Source organism: Aotus nancymaae, unplaced genomic scaffold, assembly GCF_030222135.1.
Source record: "Aotus nancymaae isolate 86718 unplaced genomic scaffold, 86718_ANA_hifiasm-v0.15.2.pri h1tg000019l, whole genome shotgun sequence".
In the NCBI taxonomy this organism is placed as follows: domain Eukaryota; kingdom Metazoa; phylum Chordata; class Mammalia; order Primates; family Aotidae; genus Aotus; species Aotus nancymaae.
The window spans coordinates 31,348,430-31,369,162 of NW_026988431.1; the positions used below are offsets into that span (position 1 = coordinate 31,348,430).

Here is a 20,733-nt window from a genome sequence, read left to right on the forward strand (position 1 = left end):
CTAGAAATGGTTGCCGTGAATTGTTTTATCCCCTGCTAATGGGAAGTGTTTTGGCTCTTGGGTATGTGGGGGCTTTAATCGGCCTTTTAAATATCTGGCCCTTTGTCTTCCATGAAGGTACCCAGTCATAATGGGGAGTGAAACCAGTGTTACTGCCTCCTGTTTTGAAAAATGCACATAGAACATTTTCTAGAAAACTCTGGTACTTTGTGAATGCCATTTTTATATCAAGAATGTTTGTCTTAACACAAAATTTCTATGCTGTCTCAGATCATGGACCAGGCCGTAACAGTGGGGGCTCCAGTGATTGGGCTGAATGACTCTGGGGGAGCACGGATCCAAGAGGGAGTGGAGTCTTTGGCTGGCTATGCAGACATCTTTCTGGTGAGAAACCTGTTAAGAGAGAACAGAGAATAAGAAAATACGAGGCTTAATGTTCTCTAAACCATGGCCTAGTCAGAGCTTCTCCAGCTCTCCTCACTATTCTCTGCTGCATTGTCTCTGTTCTGTGGGTCCCTCCTGTGTGACTTGGGGGTGGGATGAAGAGTAGATGAAAAGTAAGAAAGTGGGAAGAGAGGGTTTTCATTTTTTCTAACAGGGCCACTCATAGGGGAAATTATAGTTAAAGATCGTAAGGGAAAAGGACTTGAAAATATATATTTTTTGAAAGCAAGGGAGAGGAAATATAAAAAGTTAAAATAAACTGATTTGCTAGAATTATAATTTTTTAAAAATGTAGCACCTTTAAGCTGGGCTTGGTGACTCATGCCTGTAATCCCAGCACTTTGGGAGGCTGAGGTGGGCGGATCACTTGAGGTCAGGAGTTCGAGACCAGCCTGGCCAACATGGGGAAACCCCATCTTTATTTAAAAAAAAAAAAAAAAAAGGTAGCACCTTTTTAATTTTTTGGTTAAAACACTGCAGGATTATTATATAAAGTCCAAGCCATACTGCAAAGAAGAATAAAATCACCCCAGATCCTTTCATTCAGAAACATTTGGTGAGCCTCATTACTGATACCGCTTTGCTTATTTACAGAATGAAATTATGAGAGAAAAAAATGAAAAGAAACCTAAAATAATGCGCTATGTGAAGTGTAAAGTATATTTGTGAGAGATACAGTTAAGAGAGATTGGGATGAGGCAGAGAGTTACTGTAGACAGAAACTGGCAACATTTCCAGGGTTAGAAAGGAAGGAGACAGGCAGACGTTGTTTCTAATCAGGCCAGCTACTGTTGTCATCCTTGCTCTGCAGGTTTACTTCTATGGGTGGCTTGACCTAAGCAGTTTAGGCCTGGAAGTCATTCCTGTTGAGAAACAAAAGAGCGTCCCTCAGAGATGTGGTGATAAACCACCATATTTTAGAGCTTGACTGGATTTTAGAATATCACCTAGTTTAATACATTTTTATGGATCTGGAGGAGTGGTTTTTTTTTTGTTGTTGTTTGTTTGTTTTTAAATATTTATTTTTTTTTGAGACAAGGGTCTCAGTTGCTTAGGCTGGAGTGCAGTGGCGTGATATCTGCTCACTGCAACCTCAGCCCCCTGGGTTCAAGTGATCATTTCACTGGTTCAGCCTCCTGAATAGCTGGGACCACAGTCATTCACCACCACACCTGGCTACTTTTTTTGGTATTTTTTTTTGTAGAGGTGGGTTTTTGCCACATCCCCCAGGCTTGTCTTGAACTCCTGAACTCAAGCGATTGACCTGCTTTTGCCTCCCAAAGTGCTGGGATTACAGGAGTGAGCCGCCACACCCGGCCTTTAATTTTTGTTTTTAAGGGCCGGTCTTCAGTGACTTTCAGATCTTTATTGCTTAATTAATTGCTTACTAATGCTGCTTATCATATTGACACCTCCACTCACTTAATCCTGCCTATATTGTTTTTGGGTTACTTTTTATTTTGATAAAATTTCAAACTTCGGGCTGGGTGCAGTGGCTCACGCCTGTAATCCCAGTACTTCGGGAGGCTAAGGCGGATGGATCACTTGAGGTCAGGAGTTTAAGACTAGCCTGGCCCACATGGTGAAACCCTATCTCTATTAAAAATACAAAAATTACCTGGCCAATGGGCAGCATGTGCCTGTAATCCCAGCTACTCAGGAGGCTAAGGTAGGAGCATTGCTTGAACCTGGGAGGCAGAGGTTACAGCGAGCCAAGAGTGTGCCATTGCGCTCCAGTATGGGCAACAGAGTGAGACTCTGTCTCAGGAAAAAAATTCAAACTTCATAGAAGAATGACAAAAATACTACAGGAACTCCTATAATGCCCTTTTCCCAGATTCACCAGTTATTTACATTTTCTCTGTTTGTTCTATTATTCGCTCTCCATATATACATATTTGCTTGTTATATTTTTCTGAAGTATTTGAGAATAAATTAGAGATACTATGTCTTCTTTCTCATTTTTTATTTTTAATTTTTTTTATAAAGAAGGGGTTTCACCATGATGGCCAGGCTGGTCTTGAACTCCTGACCTCAGGTGATCCACCCATCTCGGCCTCCCAAAGTGCTAGGATTACAGGCATGAGCCACCGCACCCGGCCGATACTATGTCTTCTTTACCTCCTAAGTTCTTCATTATTTCTAAAGAATAAGGATATTCTCTTAAATAACCATAATACAGTAATAAAAATAAGGAAATTTAGCATGGATTCATCAGTGTTGTTCTAATTCATAATCCTTATTCAGCACTTAACAAAGTCCTTTATAGTGTGTGGTCTTGCGTGTGTGTGCTCTCTTTGACTGTCTCTCTCTCTCTCTATATATATATATTTGTTCTTCCTGGCCAGGATCCAATCCAGAATGAAGGATTGACTTTAAAGGTTATCTCTCTTTAATCTTTTTTCATCTGGAGCAGTTCCTGTCTTTGTTCTCCATGATCTTGACATTTTAAAAAATAGCTTTATTGTGAAACAGTTTACAGATCATAAAATCCGCCCATTGTAAACATATCCAATAATTTTAAATTAATTTTTAGAGTTGTACAGTCATAATCTAGTTTTAGAACCTGCCACTCACTCCAAAAATACTCTTGCCTGTTTGCAGTCAGTTTCTGCCTAACCACAGGCAACTTCTCACCCATATTTCTGCTTTTACAGATTTTTGCATCTGACTCCTTTCACTAAACATCATGTTTTTTGAGGTTCATTCATATTGTAATGTGTATTAGTTTATTCCTTTTTATTGCTGAATAATATTCTATTGAACATTTTACATATTTTCATTTACCACATGAGAGAGATTTGGGTTGTTTCTAGTTCCTGGCTATCATGAACAAATGCTACTATGAGCATTTGTGTGTTACTCTGTGTGAACATATGTTTTCATAACCCTTGGGTAGATAGGTACCTAACAGTGGGATTATAGGTTTTATAATAAGTTTTGTGTATAACTTTTTAAGAAACTGCCAAATTGTTTTCCAAAATAACTAAAACATTTTACATTACCATAAGCAATGTATTCATGGGTGCAGGTTTTCCACATCTTTGTTTATATTTGGTATTGTCAGCCTTTTTTTTGAGACAGAGTCTCACTCTGTGGCCCAGGCTGGAGTGCAGTGGTGCAATCTTGGCTTACTGCAACCTCTGCCTCCTGGGATCAAGTGATTCCTCTGCCTTAGCCTCCTGAATAGCTGGGATTACAGGTGTGCGCCACCACGCCTGGCTAATTACTGTATTTTTAGTAGAGATGGAGTTTCATCATGTTGGCCAGGTTGTTCTAACTCTTGACCTCAAGTGATCTGCCTCCCTTGGCCTCCCAAAGTGCTGGGGTTACAGGCGTGAGCCACTGCACCTGGCCAATCTTTTATTTTATTTTATTTTTATTTATTTATTTTTTAAAGACGGGGTTTCACCATGTTGGTCAAGCTGGTCTTGAACTCCCGACCTCAGGTGATCCACCTGCCTTGGCCTCCAAAGTGCCTGGATTACAGGCATGAGCCACCGTGCCCAGCCTCTTTCTTTTTTTTTTTGAGACAAGGTCTTACTCTGTTGTTCAGGCTGGAGTACAGTGGCATGATCACAGCTCACTGCAGCTCCACCTCCTGGGCTCAAGTGATCCTCCTGCCTCAGCTTCCCAAGTAGCTGGGATGACAGGCTGCTTGGCTTGCCATGTTGCCCAGGCTGGTCTTCAACTCCTGGGCTCAAGCGATCCTCCTGCCTTGGCCTCCCAAAGTGCTGGAATTACAGATGTGAGCCACTGCGCTTGGTCCAGTCTTTTTGACTGTAGCTGTTTTAGTAGTGTGTAATGGTATCTCACTGTAGTTATAGTTCGCATTTCTCAGATGACTAATCACGTTGAGCATCTTTATGTACATATTAGTCATTTGTAAACCTTCTTTGCTGAAATGTCTTAAGATCTTTTGTCCATTTTGTAATTTATTTTTATTTTTTTATTATTTTTTTTAAAGACGGGGTTTCACCATGTTGGTCAGGCTGGTCTTAAACTCCCAACCTCAAGTGATCCACCTGCCTTGGCCTCCAAAGTGCTTGGATTACAGGTGTGAGCCACCACTCCCGGCTTTTTTTTTTTTTTTTTAAAGCAGAGATATGATTTGTAAGTATTTTCTCTCAGTCTGTGGCTTGTCTTTTCTTTCTTAGTGGTAGCTTTATTTATTTTTATTTTTATTTTTTGAGACAGTCTCACTCTGTTCTTCAGGCTGGAGTGCAGTGGCGTGATCTTGGCTCACTGCAACCTCTGCTTCCTGGGTTCAAGTGATTCTCATGTCTCAGCCTTCTGAGTAGCTAGGATTACAGATGCGTGCCGCCACACCCAGCTAATTTCTTTGTATTTTTAGTAGAGACAGGGTTCACCATGTTGCCCAGGCTGGTCTTGAACTCCTGAGCTCAGGTGATCCACCTGTTTCGGCCTCTCAAAGTGCTGGGATTCCCGTTATGAGCCACCATGCTCAGCCTATTTTTATTTTATTTTTTAGAGACAGGGTCTAGCTCTGTTGCCTGGGCTGGAGTACAGTGGTGCAATCACAGCTCACTGCAGCCTTGAACTCCTGGGCTCAAGCAGTCTTCCTGCCTCAGCCTACCAAATAGCTGGGAATATAGGCACACACTAGTACAACCAGCTAATTTTTTAAAAATTTCTTTTGTGTGTAGAGATGAGATCTTACTACATTTGCCTAGGCTGGTCTTGAACTCCTGCTTTAGCATCCCAAAGTGCTGGAATTATAAAACACTGCACCCAACCTGTGGTGCCTTTTTTAAAATTTTATTTTATTTTATTATTATTTTTGTGTGTGCTAGGGTTTCACTCTGTCACCTAGGTTGGAGTGTAGTAATGTGATCATGGCTCACTGCAGCCTGAACTTCCCAGGCTCAGGCAGTCCTCCTGCCTCATCCTCCTGATTAGCTGAGACCACAGGCACGTGCTACTATTCCCGACTATTTTTTTCATTATTTGTAGATGTGGGGTCACATTATGTTGCTCAGGCTGGTCTTGAACTTCTGGGCTTAAGCCATCCTCCTATCTCGGCTTCCTAGAGTGCTGGCATTACAGGCATGAGCCGATGTGCCCAGCCTTTAGTGGCTTTTGAGTTGGAGAAGTTTTTAATTTTGAAGTCCAGTTTATCAAGTTTTCTTTTGTGGATCATACTTTTATTATCATATGTAAAAACTATGTAATACAAAGTCATGAAGATTTTGTTTTCTTCATGGAGTTTTATAGGTTTGGCTCTGTCTTTTTTTTTTTTTTTTTGAGATGGCGTTTTTCTTTGCTGCCCAGGGTGGAGTGCAATGGTGCAATCTCAGGGATTACGGGTGCCTGCCACCAAACCTGGCTGATTTTTGTGTATATATATATATGTATATATATTTGGTAGAGATGGGGTTTCTTCATGTTGATCAGGCTGGTCTCAAATTCCTGACCTCAGGTGATTTGCCTGCCTTGGCCTCCCAAAGTGCTGGGATTATAGGCATGAGCCACTGCTCCCAGCTGGCTCTCTTATATTAGGTCTGTGATCCATTTTGAATTAATTTTTGTGTATCGTGTGACATTAAGACTTAACATCATTCTTGTCTCCCACTGTTAATTAACATGACTGTTCTTTCCCCATTGAATTGTCTTGACATGTTGATAAAAAAATCAGTTGACCATAAATATAAGGGTTTGTTTCTGAACTCTCAGTTCTTCCATAGTTCTATGTCTATCCTTAAAATAGAACCGAACTATCTTGATTACTATAGTTTTATAGGAGTTTTGAAGTTGTGTAAAGTCCTCCAACTTGGTAGTTTTTTTTTTTTTTTTTTTTTTTTTAAGATGCAGTCTCACTCTGGCCCAGGCTGGAGTGCAGTGGCACGATCTTGGCTCAGTGCAACCTCCGCCTCCCAGGTTCAAGCAATTCCCTGCCTCAGCCTCTCAAATAGCTGGGATTACAGGTACCTGCTACCATGCCCAGCTAATTTTTTGTATTTTTAGTAGAGACAGGGTTTCACCATGTTGGCCAGGCTGGTATCGAACTCCTGACCTCAGGTGATTCGCCTGCCTCAGCCTCCCAAAGTGCTGGGATTATAGGCATGAGCCATCACACCTGGCCTGATCAGCTTATAACTCTACAAAATGCCTGCTGAGATTTGATAGGAACTGCATTGGCCTGATCAGCTGTTAACTCTACAAAAATGCCTGCTGAGATTTGATAGGAACTGAGTCTGTCAGTGAATTTGGTGAGAATTTACATCCTAACATACTGAGTCTTCCACTCCACATAAATGGAATGTTTCTCTGTTTATGTAGCTCTTTAATTTGTCTCAGCAATATTTTGTAATTTGCAGCATACCTGTCTTCCTTTATTAAACTTACATTTAAAATATTTTACTCTGGCCAGGTGCAGTTGCTCAAGCCTGTCAACCAGCTTGACCAACATAGCGAAACCCTGTCTCTACTAAAAATACAAAAATTAGCCGGGTGTCATGGTGTGTGCCGGTAATCCCAGCTACTCGGGAGACTGAGGCAGGAGAATTGCTTGAACCCGGGAGGTGGAGGTTGCAGTGAGCCAGGATTGTGCCACTGCACTCCAACCTGGGCAACAGAGTAAGACTTGTCTCAAAACAAAACAACAAAAAATATTTTACGCTTTGTGATGCTATTCAGAATGGAATTGTTTTGTTAATTTCCTATTTGGATTCTTCTTTACAAATGTATAGAGATATAATTGATTTTCATATGTTGATCTTATATCTTGCAGCTTTGCTGATTTGGGAATTAGCTTGAATGGGGGTATGTGTGTATGTGTATTTCTTTGTATTTTCTATATACATGATCATGTCTTCAAATAGAGGCAGTTTTACTTATTCCTTTCTAATCTGAATGCCTTTTATTTTTCTTGTTAATTGCTCTGCCTAGAACCTGTAGTACAATGTTAAGTAGAAGTAGTAAGAGTGGACATCCTTGTCTTATTCCTAATCTTAAGGAAAAAACGTTCTTCACCGTCAAGCATGATGTTAACTGTTTTTTGTTTTTTTTTTCTGTACATTCCTTTTCTCAGTTTGAGGAAGTTCCTTTCTACTTCTAATTTTTTTAGTGTTTTTATCATGGAGGTGTTTAATTTTGTCAAATGCTTTTTTCTGCATCTATGAGATAATCATGTGCTTTTTCTTTATTCTAATGATACGGTATGTAACATTGATTTTTAGAACATTAAACCAACCTTGTATTCATTCCTGTGATAAATCCCACTTGGTCATGGTGGATCATCCTTTTTGTTAGGGGCTGGGTTCTGTTTGCTAGTATTTTGTTGAGTACTTTTGAATCAATATTAGTAAGAGACATTGGCCTACAGTTATCTTGTGATGTTTTCTTTGAGTTTTGGTATTACAGTAATTCTTACCTCATAGAATGAGTTGGAAGGGTTGCCTCTGTGAGGTAGGTTCACTATGCACTTCTTACAAACTTGTCTGATTTCAGTAAAATAGAACACTCACACAAGTTACTTGAAGTGCTCGGCCACATCTATTGTTTTTTGACCTTTTCTTTTGAGACAGAGTCTTGCTGTCACCCCAGGCTGGAGTGCAGTGGCATGATCTTGGCTCACTGCAGCCTCTACCTCCTAGGTTCAAGCAGTTCTCCTGACTCAGCCTCCCAAGTAGCTGGGACTACAGGTGCATGCCACTATGCCCTGCTAAATATTTTATTTTTAGTAGAGACACAATTTTACCATATTGGTCAGGCTGTTCTCGAACTCCTGACCTCTGATGACCCACCTGCCTTGGCCTCCCAAAGTCCTGGGATTACAGGGTGAGCCACTGCACCCGGCTGTTTTTTTTGACTTTTTAATTACGGCCATTTTTGCAGGAGTAAGGTGGTATCTCATTGTGGTTTTCATTTACATTTTCCTGATAGTGATGTGAACATTTTTTCACCTATTTTTTGATAAGTTGTATATCTTCTTTTGTGAAATGCCTATTCACATCCTTTGCCCACTTTTTGATGGGATTATTTTTTCTTGCTGATTTGAGTTCCTTATAGATTTTGGATACTGGTCCTTTTTCAGATGCATAATTTGCAACTATTTTCTCCCATTCTGTGAGTTATCTCTTTGCTGGTTATTTCTTCTGCTGTACAGAAGCTTATATTAGGTTTATATTAAGTTCCATTTATTTTGTTTTTGTTGCATTAGCTTTTGGGGTCTTAGTCATGAATTCTTTGCCTAGGCCAATGTTCAGAAGAGTTCTTCCAATGTTATCTTGTAGAATTTTTTTTTTTTTTTTAAGAGACAGGGTTTCACCATGTTGGCCAGGCTGATCTCGATCTCCTGACCTCCAGTGATCCACCCGCCTGGGCCTCCCAGAGTGCTGGGATTACAGGCATGAGCCACCGTGCCCGGCCGATCTTGTAAAATTTTTATGGTTTCAGGTCTTAGATTTAAATTTTCGAAGTCTGGTAATGCAATGCCTTCAGCTTTGTTCCTTTTGCTTAGTATCACTTTGGCTGTCTGGACTCTTTTTGGTTACATATAAATTTTAGGATTTTTTTTTTCTAGTTCTGTGAAAAATGATGACGGTAATGGTGGTATTTTGATGGGAAATGCATTGAATGTGTAGATTGCTTTGGGCCATACTCATTTTCATAATATTGATTCTTACCTCCATGAGCATGGGATGTATTTCCATTTGTTTGTGTCACGTATTATGTCTTTCAGCAGCATTTTACGGTTTCCCTTGTAGAGATCTTTCATCTCCTCGGTTAGGTATATTCCTAGGTATTTTATTTTTCACAGTTGAGTTCTTTTTTTTTTTTTTTTTGGAGACAGAGTTTTGCTCTTGTTGCCCAAGCTGGAGTGCAATAATGAGGCAATCTTGGCTCACTGCAACCTCTGCCTCACAGGTTCAAACGATTCTCCTGCCTTAGCCTCCTGAGTAGCTGGGAGTACAGGCGCACCTCCCACCATGCCTGGCTAATTTTTTGTATTTTCACTAGAAACGAGGTTTCACCACATTAGCCAGGCTGGTCTCAAACTCCTGACCTCAGGTGATCCACCCACTTTGGTCTCCCAAAATGCTGGGATTACAGGTGGGAGCCACCGCGCCCTGCCAAAGGGATTAAGTGCTTTCTTTTTTTTTTTTTTTTTTTTTGGTTTGCACCTTCTGGCAGAGATTGAGTTCTTGATTTGATTCTCACCTTGGTGGTTGTTGGTGTACAGCAGTGCTATTGATTTGTTTACATTAATTTTGTAACCTAAGACTTGACTGAATTCCTTAATCAGATCTAGGAGTCTTTTGGATGAGTTGCTAGAGTTTTCGTGGTATATATGATAATATCACGGATAAATAGTACTAGTTTGACTTCTTCTTTTTCACTTTGGATGCTCTTTATTTCTCTTGCCTGATTGCTCTGGCTAGAATTTCTGGTTCTATGTTGAATAGAAGTGGTGAAAGTGGCCATATTTGTCTTGTTCCAGTTCTTGGGGAATTCTTTCAACTTTTCCCTATTCATTATGATGTTGACTGTGGGTTTATCATATATTGGTTTTATTATTTTGAGATAAATCCCTCCTCTGCCTAGTTTATTGAGGGTTTTTTGTCATAAAGAGATGCTGGATTTTATCAGATGCTTTTTCCGCACCCATTGAGATGATCATGTGGTTTTTGTTTTAAATTCTGTTTATGTGATGTATCAAATTTATTGACTTGCGTATATTAAACCATCCCTGCATCTCTGGGATGGAACCCACTTGATCATGTTGTATTATCTCTTTTGATGTGCTGTGGGATTTGGTTAGGTAGTATTTTGTTGAGGATTTTTGCATCCATATTTATCAGAGATACTGGTCTGTAGTTTTTTTATTTTATTTTATTTTTTTTCCTACAAAACACTTAGTGTCTATGTAGTTTTCTTTTTTTAATGTTGTTCCTGCCTTTGGTATTAGGGTGATACTGGCTTCATAGAAGGATTTCCTCTTTCTTAATCTTTTGGAATAGTTTCAGTAGGATTGGTACCAATTCTTTGAATGTCTGGTGGAATTCAGCTGTGAATCCATCTGGTCCTGGGCTTCTTTGTTGTTGGCAGTTTAAAATTACTGATTCAGTCTCACTGCTTGTTTTTGGTCTGTTCCGGGTTTCTATTTCTTCCTGAGTTAGAGGATTGTATGTTTCCAGGAATTTATCCATTTTCTCCAGATTTTCCAGTTTGTGTGTGTAACGATGTTCATATCAGTCTCATGATCTTTTGTATTTCTATGATATTGGTTGTAATATTTCCAGTTTCATTTCTAATTGAGCTTATTTGGATCTTTTCTCTTCTTGGTTAGTCTCACTAATGGTCTATCAATTTTGTTTATTTTTTCAAGGAACCAAATTTTTGTTCATTTTTTTTTTGCTTAAATTCCTTTAGTTCTGCTCTGATCTTCATTATTTCTTCTGCCGGCATTGGGTTTAGTTTGTACCTGTTTCTCTGGTTCATTGAGGTGTGTCAGTAGGTTGTCAGTTTGTGTTCTTTCAGACTTTTTGATCTATATATTTAACACTATGAACTTTCCTCTTAGCTTACTTTTGCTGTATCCCCTGAGGTTTTTATAACTTTTGTCATTACTATCATTTATCTAAAAATTTTTATTTTATTTTTAATACTTCTTTTTTTTTTTTTTAAGATGAGGTTTCACCATGATGGCCAGGCTGGTCTTGAACTCCTGACCTCAGGTGATCCACCCACCTCGGCCTCCCAAAGTGCTAGGATTACAGGCGTGAGCCACCACGCTGACCTTTTTATTTTTCACTTTTTTTTTTTAAGATGGGTATCTAAAATTTTTAAATTTTCATCTTGATTTATTGTTAACCCAGAAATCATTCAGGAGCAGATTATTTAATTTCCATTTATTTGTATAGTTTTGAGCACTTCTTTTGGAGTTGATTTTTAGTTTTATTCCACTGTAGTCTCAGAAGATATTGGATATGATTTCAATTTTCTTAAATTGCTGAGACTTGTTTTGTGGCCTGTCATATAGTCTATCTTGGAGAATGTTCCATGTGTTGGTGAGAAGATTGTATATTCTGCAATTGTATAGTAGAATATTCTCTAAATATCTGTTAAGTCTGTTTGTTCTAGGGTATAGTTTAAGTCCACTGTTTGTTGAGTTTCTGTCTCAACAAAGACAGTCTAGTGCTGTCAGTGGAGTATTGAAGTTCCCCATATTACAGTGTTGCTATTTTGTTTCCTAGGTCTAGTAGCAATTGTTTTATAAATCTGGGAGCTCTAGTATTAGGTAAATATAAATTCAGGATTGTAATATCTTCTTGTTGGATTGTTCCTTTTATTATTATATAACGACCTTTATCTTTTTTTACTGTTGTTGCTTTAAACGTCTGTTTTGTCTGATATAAGAATAGCTACTTCTGCTTGCTTTTCGTTCCCATTTGCATGGAATATCTTTTCCCACCCATTTACCTTGAGTTTGTATGAATCCTTAACGTGTTAGATGAATCTCTTGAAAACAGCAGATATTTGGTTTGTGTGTGTGTGTGTGTGTGTGTGTTTTTTTAATCCACTCTGCCATTCTGTATCTTTTAAGTGGAGCATTTAGGCCATTTACATTCAACATTAATATTGAGATGTGAAGTACTATTCTATTTATCATTTTTGTTGTTACTTACTTTTTTAGTTGTGTTACTGTTTTATAGGTCCTGTGAGTTTTATGCTTTCAAGAGGTTTTATTTTGGTGCATATTGAGCTTTTGCTTCAAGATTTAGAACTCTTATTCTGAAGAGTAATGCTGGTTTGGTAGTGGCAAATTTCCTTAGCCTGTGTTTATCTGGAAATGACTTTATTTCTTCTTCATTTAGGAAACTTAGTTTTGCTGGATGCAGAATTCTTGGGTGACAGTTACTTTGTTTAAGGAGACTAAAGATAGAACCCCAATCCCTTCTAGTTTGTAAGGTTTCTGCTGAGAAATCTGCTGTTAGTCTCATAGGATTTCCTTTATAGGTTACCTGATGCTTTTGTCTCAAATCTCTTAGGATTCTTTCCTTCATGCTAGCTTTAGATAGCCTGATGACTATGCACCTTGGTGATAATCTTTTTGCAATGAATTTCCCAGGAGTTCTTTTGAGTTTCTTGCATTTGTATATCAAAATCTCAGGCAGGGCCAGGGAAGTTTTACTCAATTATTCTCTCAAATAATTTTTCTAAACTTTTAGCCTTCTCTTCTCCCTCAGAAACACCAATTATTTTTAGGTTTGGTTGTTTTACATAATTCCATATTTCTTGGAAACTTTGTTCATTTCTTTCTTTTGTTTTTTCTTTCTTGAGATAGGGTCTTGCTCTGTTGTTGCCCAGGCTGTAGTACAGTGGCGTGATCTCTGTCTCCTGGGCTCAAGCAATCCTCCCACCTCTGCCTCCTGAGTAGCTGGTACTACAGATGCATACCACCACTCATGGCTAATTTTTATATTTGTTGTAGAGATGGGAGTTTGCTATGTTGCCCAGGCTGGTCTCAAAGTCTGGGCTCAAGTAATCCATCTGCCTTGGCCTCCCAAAGTGCTAGAGTTACAGGCATGAAACACTGCGCCCAGCCTATTTCTTTTGATTCTTTTTTTGAAATGGGATTTCACTCACGTTGCCCAGGCTAGAGTGCAATGGTGCGATCTTGGCTCACCACAACCTCCGCCTCCCAGGTTCAGTCGCTTCTCCTGCCTCAGCCTCTTGAGTAGCTGGGATTACAGGCATGTGCCACCATGCTAGATTTATTTTGTATTTTTAGTAGAGTTGGGGTTTCTCCATGTTGGTCAGGCTGGTCTTGAATTCCCAACCTCAAGTGATCTGCCGACCTCGGCCTCCAAAGTGCTGGAATTACAGGGGTGAGCCATTGTGCCTGGCCTGTTTTTTCTTCATATCTGTAGGGAAAATTTTTCTTTCATATTCTGAATTGTTTTTTAAATTTCTTTATGTTTTCACCTTTCTATGGTGTCTCCTTGAGTAGCTTAATAAACAACCTACGGAATTCTTTATCTGATTATTTCAAAGATTTCATTTTGGTTTGGATCCATTGTTGGGGAGCTAGTGTGATCTTTTGGGGGTATGATAGAACCCTGTTTTGTCTTATACCAAAATTACTTTTCTGGTTCCTTCTTGTTTATGTAGAGTATTTCTCCTAATTGTTTTGAATTTACTTTTGATTTGGCTGTTCTTAAGTTTCTTTTTCCTCCCCATTAAGGATGTGACTTTAATGTTTATAATGTATTATAGCCTAATGCAATTTAATTTAATTTTTTTTTTTTTTTTTTTTTGAGATAGAGTCTTGCTCTGTCACCCAGGCTGGAGTGCAGTGGCATGATCTTGGCTCACGGCAACCTCCGCCTCCTGAGTTCAAGTTATTCTTATGCCTCAACCTACATAGTAGCTGGGGCTGCAGGTGTGTCCCACCATACTTGGCAATTTTTTGTAGAGATGGGATTTCACTGTGTTAGCCAGGATGGTCTCAATCTCCTAATCTCATGATCCACCTGCCTCGGCCTCTCAAAGTGCTACAATTGCAGGTGTGACCCACTGTGCCTGGCTGCCTAATGTGACTCTTGATGCTTTTAGGGTGAAGACTATATGAGTTCCTTGGCTGTAGAGAGTCTTTGTATGATGGCTTCCTTAGATGCTGGTTGTATTTATTTTTTTTAGACAGAGTTTTACTCTGTCCAGGCTGGAGAGATTGCAGTGGCACAATCTCTGCTCACTGCAACCTCTGCCTCCTGGGTTCAAGTGGTTCTCCTGCCTCAGCTTTCTGAGTAGTTGGGACTACAGGCGTGCACCACCATGCCTGGCTAATTTTTTAATTTTTAGTAGACATGGGGTTTCATGATGTTGGCCAGGCTTGTCTCGAACTCCTGGCCTCAGGTGATCCTCCTGCCTTGGCCTCCCAATGTGTTGGGATTACAGCTGTGAGCCACTGCACCCAGCCTGTATTTAATAGGAATGTACTTGATGTGTGGGCAAGGTCGGTGTCTCCTATGGGGTTAAAATGGAAAGGTCTCTTGAAGCTTATCTCATTCCCCATGGTGTGCACTTCTATATTTATTTAATTTTTCCCCAGTATTTTATTTACTAAGTTGATGGTTAAGGCTTCAGGCCAATAGAGGAGGTGTTCCTGGGTAGGAACCAGTTGTAGCTGAAGCAAATGGGTAAATGCAATACTCAGTAGGGCAGAGGTTCCAGCCTTGGTGAAGGTGGCTTGGGGAACTCTCAATTAGATGTACTGAGGATCTTATCAGGTGGAAGGGTGGGAGCCACGTCAGCTCCCCTGCCAGGCCAGTAGGAAAGCTATTCACCTTCCAGACTTACTTCTGCCCTAGTATTCCAGTTATTCGGATCAGACAGGCACCTCTTTTCATCTGTAGTACTGTTGTTCTTCCACATAGAGAGGAATTGTGACTCTGCCTCTCATGCAAGCTTGAACTTAGGCGGGAAGTAGGGGTGGGGGAGTTCCTCCTGTGGGGATGCAGTCACTCTGAAGTGTTCCAGGAAGCCCGTCTATAGGTGCACCTATGCCAAGCTCCTGTGTAGAAGCCCCAGCTGTCTGTAGTGATGGAGAAGGTGGGAGAGAAAATACCTTCTCTAAAACCCTTCATGAGCAGCAAGGCTACCTGATTGTTAGGGGCAGAGCTGCAGGCTTTAGCTGCTGAGCCCAGCACTGCAATTGTGTGTCTGCTGAAAGGAACTTCCCATCAGTGGAAAGATCTGGGACTCAAGGCCTGCCATCCGAATTCTTTTGTCTCACTGGGTAGTCCCTTGGTGTGGTGCTCTCCTATTTCCCTTAGAAGTAGGAGTTCCTGAGAGCCAGGTTACATTGATTGCTATTGCTTTTCTGGGTCTAACCACCCAGTGGGGCTTCCCAACTCCAGGCTGGTGCTGGGGGATGTCTGCAAGGGATCTGGTGATGGGACCTGTCCTCAAGTCTCCCAGCAAGGGGTATACTAACACCAGCACTGATGGGAGTGGCAGGGGAGTCAGGTGAGATTCCTTGGTTATAGAACGCATTAGTGTGCTGGCTTTCTCGAATGCTGGTTATACTAGTAGTGAACTGGTCACGTGGACAGACTCAGGACCTCTTGTTTAGTCAGGGCTTTGCAGGCAGTGGTGATAGCTTAGGTTGTGCACTAGTTTTATCCTTTCTGTTCACAGTGCTATTCTACCTAGAGATGCTGTAATGGACTGTGTTGGTTGGTGTCCAGCCAGGAGGTAACATTTACAAAAGAGCACCAGCTGCGGTAGTAGCAGTGGGATTTGAGCTTGCCCTGTTACCCAGGGGAGGTATTCTCATTTCTCAGGTGACAAGTGGGGCCATAAAGCTGCCAAAAGTTTCTGTCTTTTGTGTTAAGTAAGCAGGTGGGTGGAGGGCTACAGCCAGGTGGGGGCTGGGTCAGGTGGGTCTATACTCTGACTCTCCATGCGTGGGGGAAGCCGTGGTTCCTATGGGGGTTGGGAGGTGGTTCTCAGGTCACTGGGGTAATGTTCCAGAGAGGAGTGTCATTGCCTCTGCTGCACAGAAGAGTCCCCACAGGGAGTGGGGAGTAGCAGGTGGCACTAAGCCTCACCCAGATCCCACACAGAAAGACGGATCTCTCTCCTTCTGTGCTCTGCTAGCAGCACCGGGCTAAGTTCCAGCCTGTCTGGGCTCATAACTCAAACCTGCCTCAGGCCATAAGCTTTCCCTGTGGGAAAGCAACTGTGGCTTTCAGGCCATGCCCCTCCCAGTCCACCTGCAAGGCCAGGCACCTGGCTCCTACGCTCGTGGCTGCAGTATACTTTCCCCTGCCCCTGGCGGGTACGGGTTCTGGACAAGGGAGTTTGTCCTCACTCAGTGTTGTGTCTCAAAATTCACTTGGGAGATTCTTTCAAACTGCGACCACTACCTGAGCTTGTTGGCTGACTTCCCCAAGGTCCCCTTTGAGATACAATAAAGAATGGCTTACCTTGGTCTGCATTGGAGACTGGGAATGCCTGCAAGGCACTTCCTGCCACTGCTTCTACTTTTATATTTCTTACTGCTCCCTAAATCAGTTTCGGCCCTGGCTAAGGTTAAGGCCTTCCCCAGTGGCCTGGATTTTCAGGTTCCCCAGTGGGAACCTGAAAGCAGCCTCTCCCCTTCTCACACTCTGGAGACTTAGTTTTTCGCCTGTCTTACGGTGTAGGCTGCAGACTGCCACTTGTTTAAAAGGTCTGTGGATTGTTTCAGTTTTCCTGCTAAGTTCCCATGTTGCTTCTTAGAAAAGGGTCACCATGTGACTCTCATTACACTATTCTATTCTTCCATGTGGGAAAGGCTTGCTAATACTGTCTCTGATCTGCCATCTTGGTGGGCGGGGGGTTGGAGGGAACCAAAACCTCTCAAAGTATTTTATAACTTCTCTTGTAGATTATTCTTTTGCCTATTGCTTATTTAGAAGTGTTTTGATTAATTTTTACATATTTGTGAATTTTTGAGTTTTCCTATTGTTACTGAATTATAGTTATATTCCATTGTGATCAGAAAAGATGTTTTTTATGATTCCAATCATTTTAAATTTAAGATTTGTTTTGTGGATTAATGTATGGTCTTTCCTGGAGAATGTTGCATATGCACTTGACAAGAATGTATACTTTGTTGTTGGGTGGAGTTTTCTCTGTAGGTCTTTTATATGTGTTTATAGTGTTGTTCAGGTGTACTATTTCCTTATTGATCTTCTCTCTGGTGGTTCTGTCTGTTAGAAGTGAGGTGTTAAATCTACGACTATTGTGCACCTATTTCTTCCTTTAATTCTGTTAATTTTTGCTTTGGGTATTTTTGGGCTCTTGTTGCTTCACAGATTTTGGGGCTATGTTAGGTATGTATGTTTTTATAACTGGTATATTTTTTAGATGTATTGAACCTTTTATCAGTATGTAATATTTTTGTCTTTAGTAAGTTTTTGATTTAAAGTCTCTTTAGTCTGAGTAATATAGCTACCTAGGCTCTATTTTGATTACGCTTTGTGTGGAATTTTTTTTTCCATCCTTTACCTCTTTGTGTCTTTATATATAAAATGAAGCTCCTGTAAATAGCATACAGATAGATTCTGGTTTTTAAATCCAATCTGTCAATCTATATCTTTTAATAGAAGAGTTTAATCCATTGACACTTACTGTGATTGCTGAAAAAGGAGGATTTACTTCTGCCGTTATTTTTGTATGTGTTTTGGTTTTTTATGCCTCACTTCTTCCATTATGGCATTGGGGTGGTGGTATTTAGTTAAGTTGTTTGCCTTTTTGATTCACTTCTTTCATTTTATTTTTTTGAGACAGAGTCTTGCTCTGTCGCCAGGCTGGAGTGCAGTGGCGTGATCTCGGCTCACTGCAACCTCCACCTCCTGGATTCAGGCAATTCTCCTGCCTCAGCCTCCCGAGTAGCTGGGACTACAGGCGCGTGCCACCATGCCCAGCTAATTTTTGTATTTTTTAGTAGAGATGGGATTTCACCATGTTGGCCAGGATGGTCTCAATCACTTGACCTTGTGATCTGCCTGCCTCAGCCTCCCAAAGTGCTGGGATTACAGGCGTGAGCCACCACGCCCACCCCACTTCTTTCATTTTCATTTTATTTTAAAGTTAGTTATCTTAGTGGTTACCTTGGGGATTATAATTAATATCTTAAATTAGTTGGAAGAATGCCAGGTTAGCTTTAGTAGTATATAAACACACTACTTCTATAAATCTCCATCCTTCCTTTTTTATATTGTTGTCATAGATTTTATCTTTTTACATAGTATACTCATTAACAGATTTATGATTGTTTCGTTTATTTGCCTTTTGTTTTTTGTTTATTTTTGTAAATTTTGTTTTACGTGCAGACTCCTCTGCCTGAGCTGCCACTGCTGAGAGGAGCTGTACATTTGCCCTTTATATCACTTAAGAAAAAGACATTACAAACCAAAGTACAACACTACTTTTATATTTACCTAGGAAGTTACACTTATTAGTGTTTTTTTTTTCCACGACTGTTTTCATGTTACTAATATCCTTTTATTTCAGACTAAAGGACTCCCTGTAGCATTTCTTGTATGGCTTGTCTATTGCAAATGAATGCTTTCAGCTTTGTTGGCTTGGAAATGTCTTTAATGTTTCCTTTATTCTTGAAGGATAGTTTTGCTGGTTATAAAGTTACTGGTTGACTAGTTGTTTTGCTTAAAAACTTTTTTTTCTTTTCCTTCTTTCATTCTTTTTTTTTTTGAGATAGAGTCTTGCTCTGTTGCCCAGGCTGGAGTGCAGTGGCACAGTTTCAGCTCACTGCAACCTCCAGTTCCCAGGTTCAAGCAATTCTCCTACCTCAGCCTTCTGAGTAGTTGGGATTACAGGCACCTGCCACCATGCCTGGCTAATTTTTATATTTTTAGTAGAGACAGGGTTTCACCATGTTGTATTAGGCTGATCTCGAACTCCTCAGGTGATCTGCCTGCCTCGGCCTCCCAAAATGTTGGGATTACAGGCGTGAGCCACTGTACCCAGCCTTTTTTTTTTTTTCCTTTTTGAGACAGAGTCTTGCTCTGTTGCCCAGGATGGAGTGCACTGGCACGATCTCCATTCAGTGCAACTCCATCTGCTGGGCTCAAGTGATGCTCTGTCCTTAGCCTTCTGAGTAGCTGGGACCATAGGCATGCACCACCATGCCTGGGTAATTTTTGTATATTTTGTAAAAGCAGGGTTTCACTATGTTGCCAGATGGGTCTTAAAATCTTGGACTCACCCAATTCACCTGACTTGGCCTCCCAAATAGCTTGGATTACAGGCATGAGTCATGTAACCCCAGCCTTCTTTCAATGCTTTATTTTATTTTTATTTTAGACACAGGGTCTTGCTCTGTTTCTCAGAAAAGAGTGCAATGGCATGATCATGGCTTATTACAGCATTGACCTTGTAGGATCAAGCAATCTTCCTACCACAGTCTTCTGAGTAGCTAGTAGAACACCACTATACCTGATCAATTAAAAAAAAATTTTTTTTTTTTTTTTTTTTTTTTTTAAGAGATCAGGGCTCACTATGTTGTCCAGGCTGGTCTCAAACTCCTGGCTTCAAGTGATTCTCCTGCCTCAGTCTCCCAAACTGTTGGAATTACAGGTGTGAGCTGGTGCACCTGACTTTTCAATACTTTAAATATGTCCCACTGTCTTCTGGCTTCCATGGTTAATCTTACTGAGGACACTTGCACGTGATGAGTTGCTTTTATCTTGCTGTGTTCAAGTTTCTCTCGTTGTGTTTGTGTTTTGACAGTTTGACTATAGTTTATCTGAGTGTAGATCTCTTGAGTTCATACTACTTGGAGTTTGTTGAGCTTGTTGGGTATGTATATTTATGTCTTTCATCAAACGTGGGACGTTTTCAGTAATTATTTCTTCACATCTTTTATCTGACCCTTTCTGTTCTTCTGGGATTCCTATGTGTATATTGGTACGTCTGTTGGTTTCCCACAGGTCCCTCAGGCTGTATTAATTTTTCTTTTTCTTTTTTCTGGTTCCTCAGACTGGAAAATTTTAATTGTTTTGTATTCCAGTTCCCTGATCCTTTTTTCTGCTTGCTTAAGTCTGATGTTGAACCCCTGAAATGAATTTTTCATTTCAGTTATTGTACTTGTCAACTCTAGGCTTTCTGCTTGGTTCTTTTGTATATTTTTTTTCTCTTTATTGTATTCTTAATTTGTTCAGACATTGATTTCCTGATTTCCTTTAGTTTTTTCCTCACAGTTTTCTTTAGCACATTGAACATATTTAAGACAGTTCATGTGGCACCTTTGACTATTAAGTCCAATATCTGGGTTTTTTCAGAGGTGATTTTTGTTAAATTATTTTTTTTCTTGTGAATGGGCTGTAGTTGCTTATTTCTTTGTATGATTTGCAATTTTTTGTTGAGGATGGGAAATTCTGAATATTGTGTTTGGAAGTTTGGAAGTATAATTCTTCCACTCTTCAGGAATTGCTAATTTTTGCTGATCAACTTCTTGATCCATCTGTTTGAACTTTTCCAAGCTGTTTTTTTGCAAAGAGTGTCTTCCTTATTGAATATGGAAATTTCAGTTATATTGTCCCTGTGTTTAACCAGCAATCTGACAACAATTTCCTTAAATGTCTGTCTCCCAGAATGGGTAGAGGGGTGCAGAACAAACTACGTTTTTAAATCCCTTGGTGGCTGGGAAGCTGCTTGAGCCCATCAGGGTTGAAACAATGTCCAGCCTCTAAGCTTGGCCCCTCAGCCATCAAAAACAGTGGTGAGCAATCAAAACACACAACCTTGATTTTT

General features: G+C 40.3%; 1 protein-coding gene across 3 annotated transcripts in view; it reads left to right on the top strand.

Annotated features, from left to right (window-relative positions):
* The window catches only part of PCCB (propionyl-CoA carboxylase subunit beta), a 72,043-nt gene that overhangs the window by 9,925 nt on the left and 41,385 nt on the right, over positions 1-20,733 (top strand). For all 3 annotated transcript variants that reach the window (XM_012451165.2, XM_012451166.2, XM_064378723.1), the window contains exon 5: positions 271-384. In XM_012451165.2, coding sequence (XP_012306588.2) covers positions 271-384 — 114 coding nt within the window. The remainder of the gene's footprint in view (positions 1-270; positions 385-20,733) is intronic.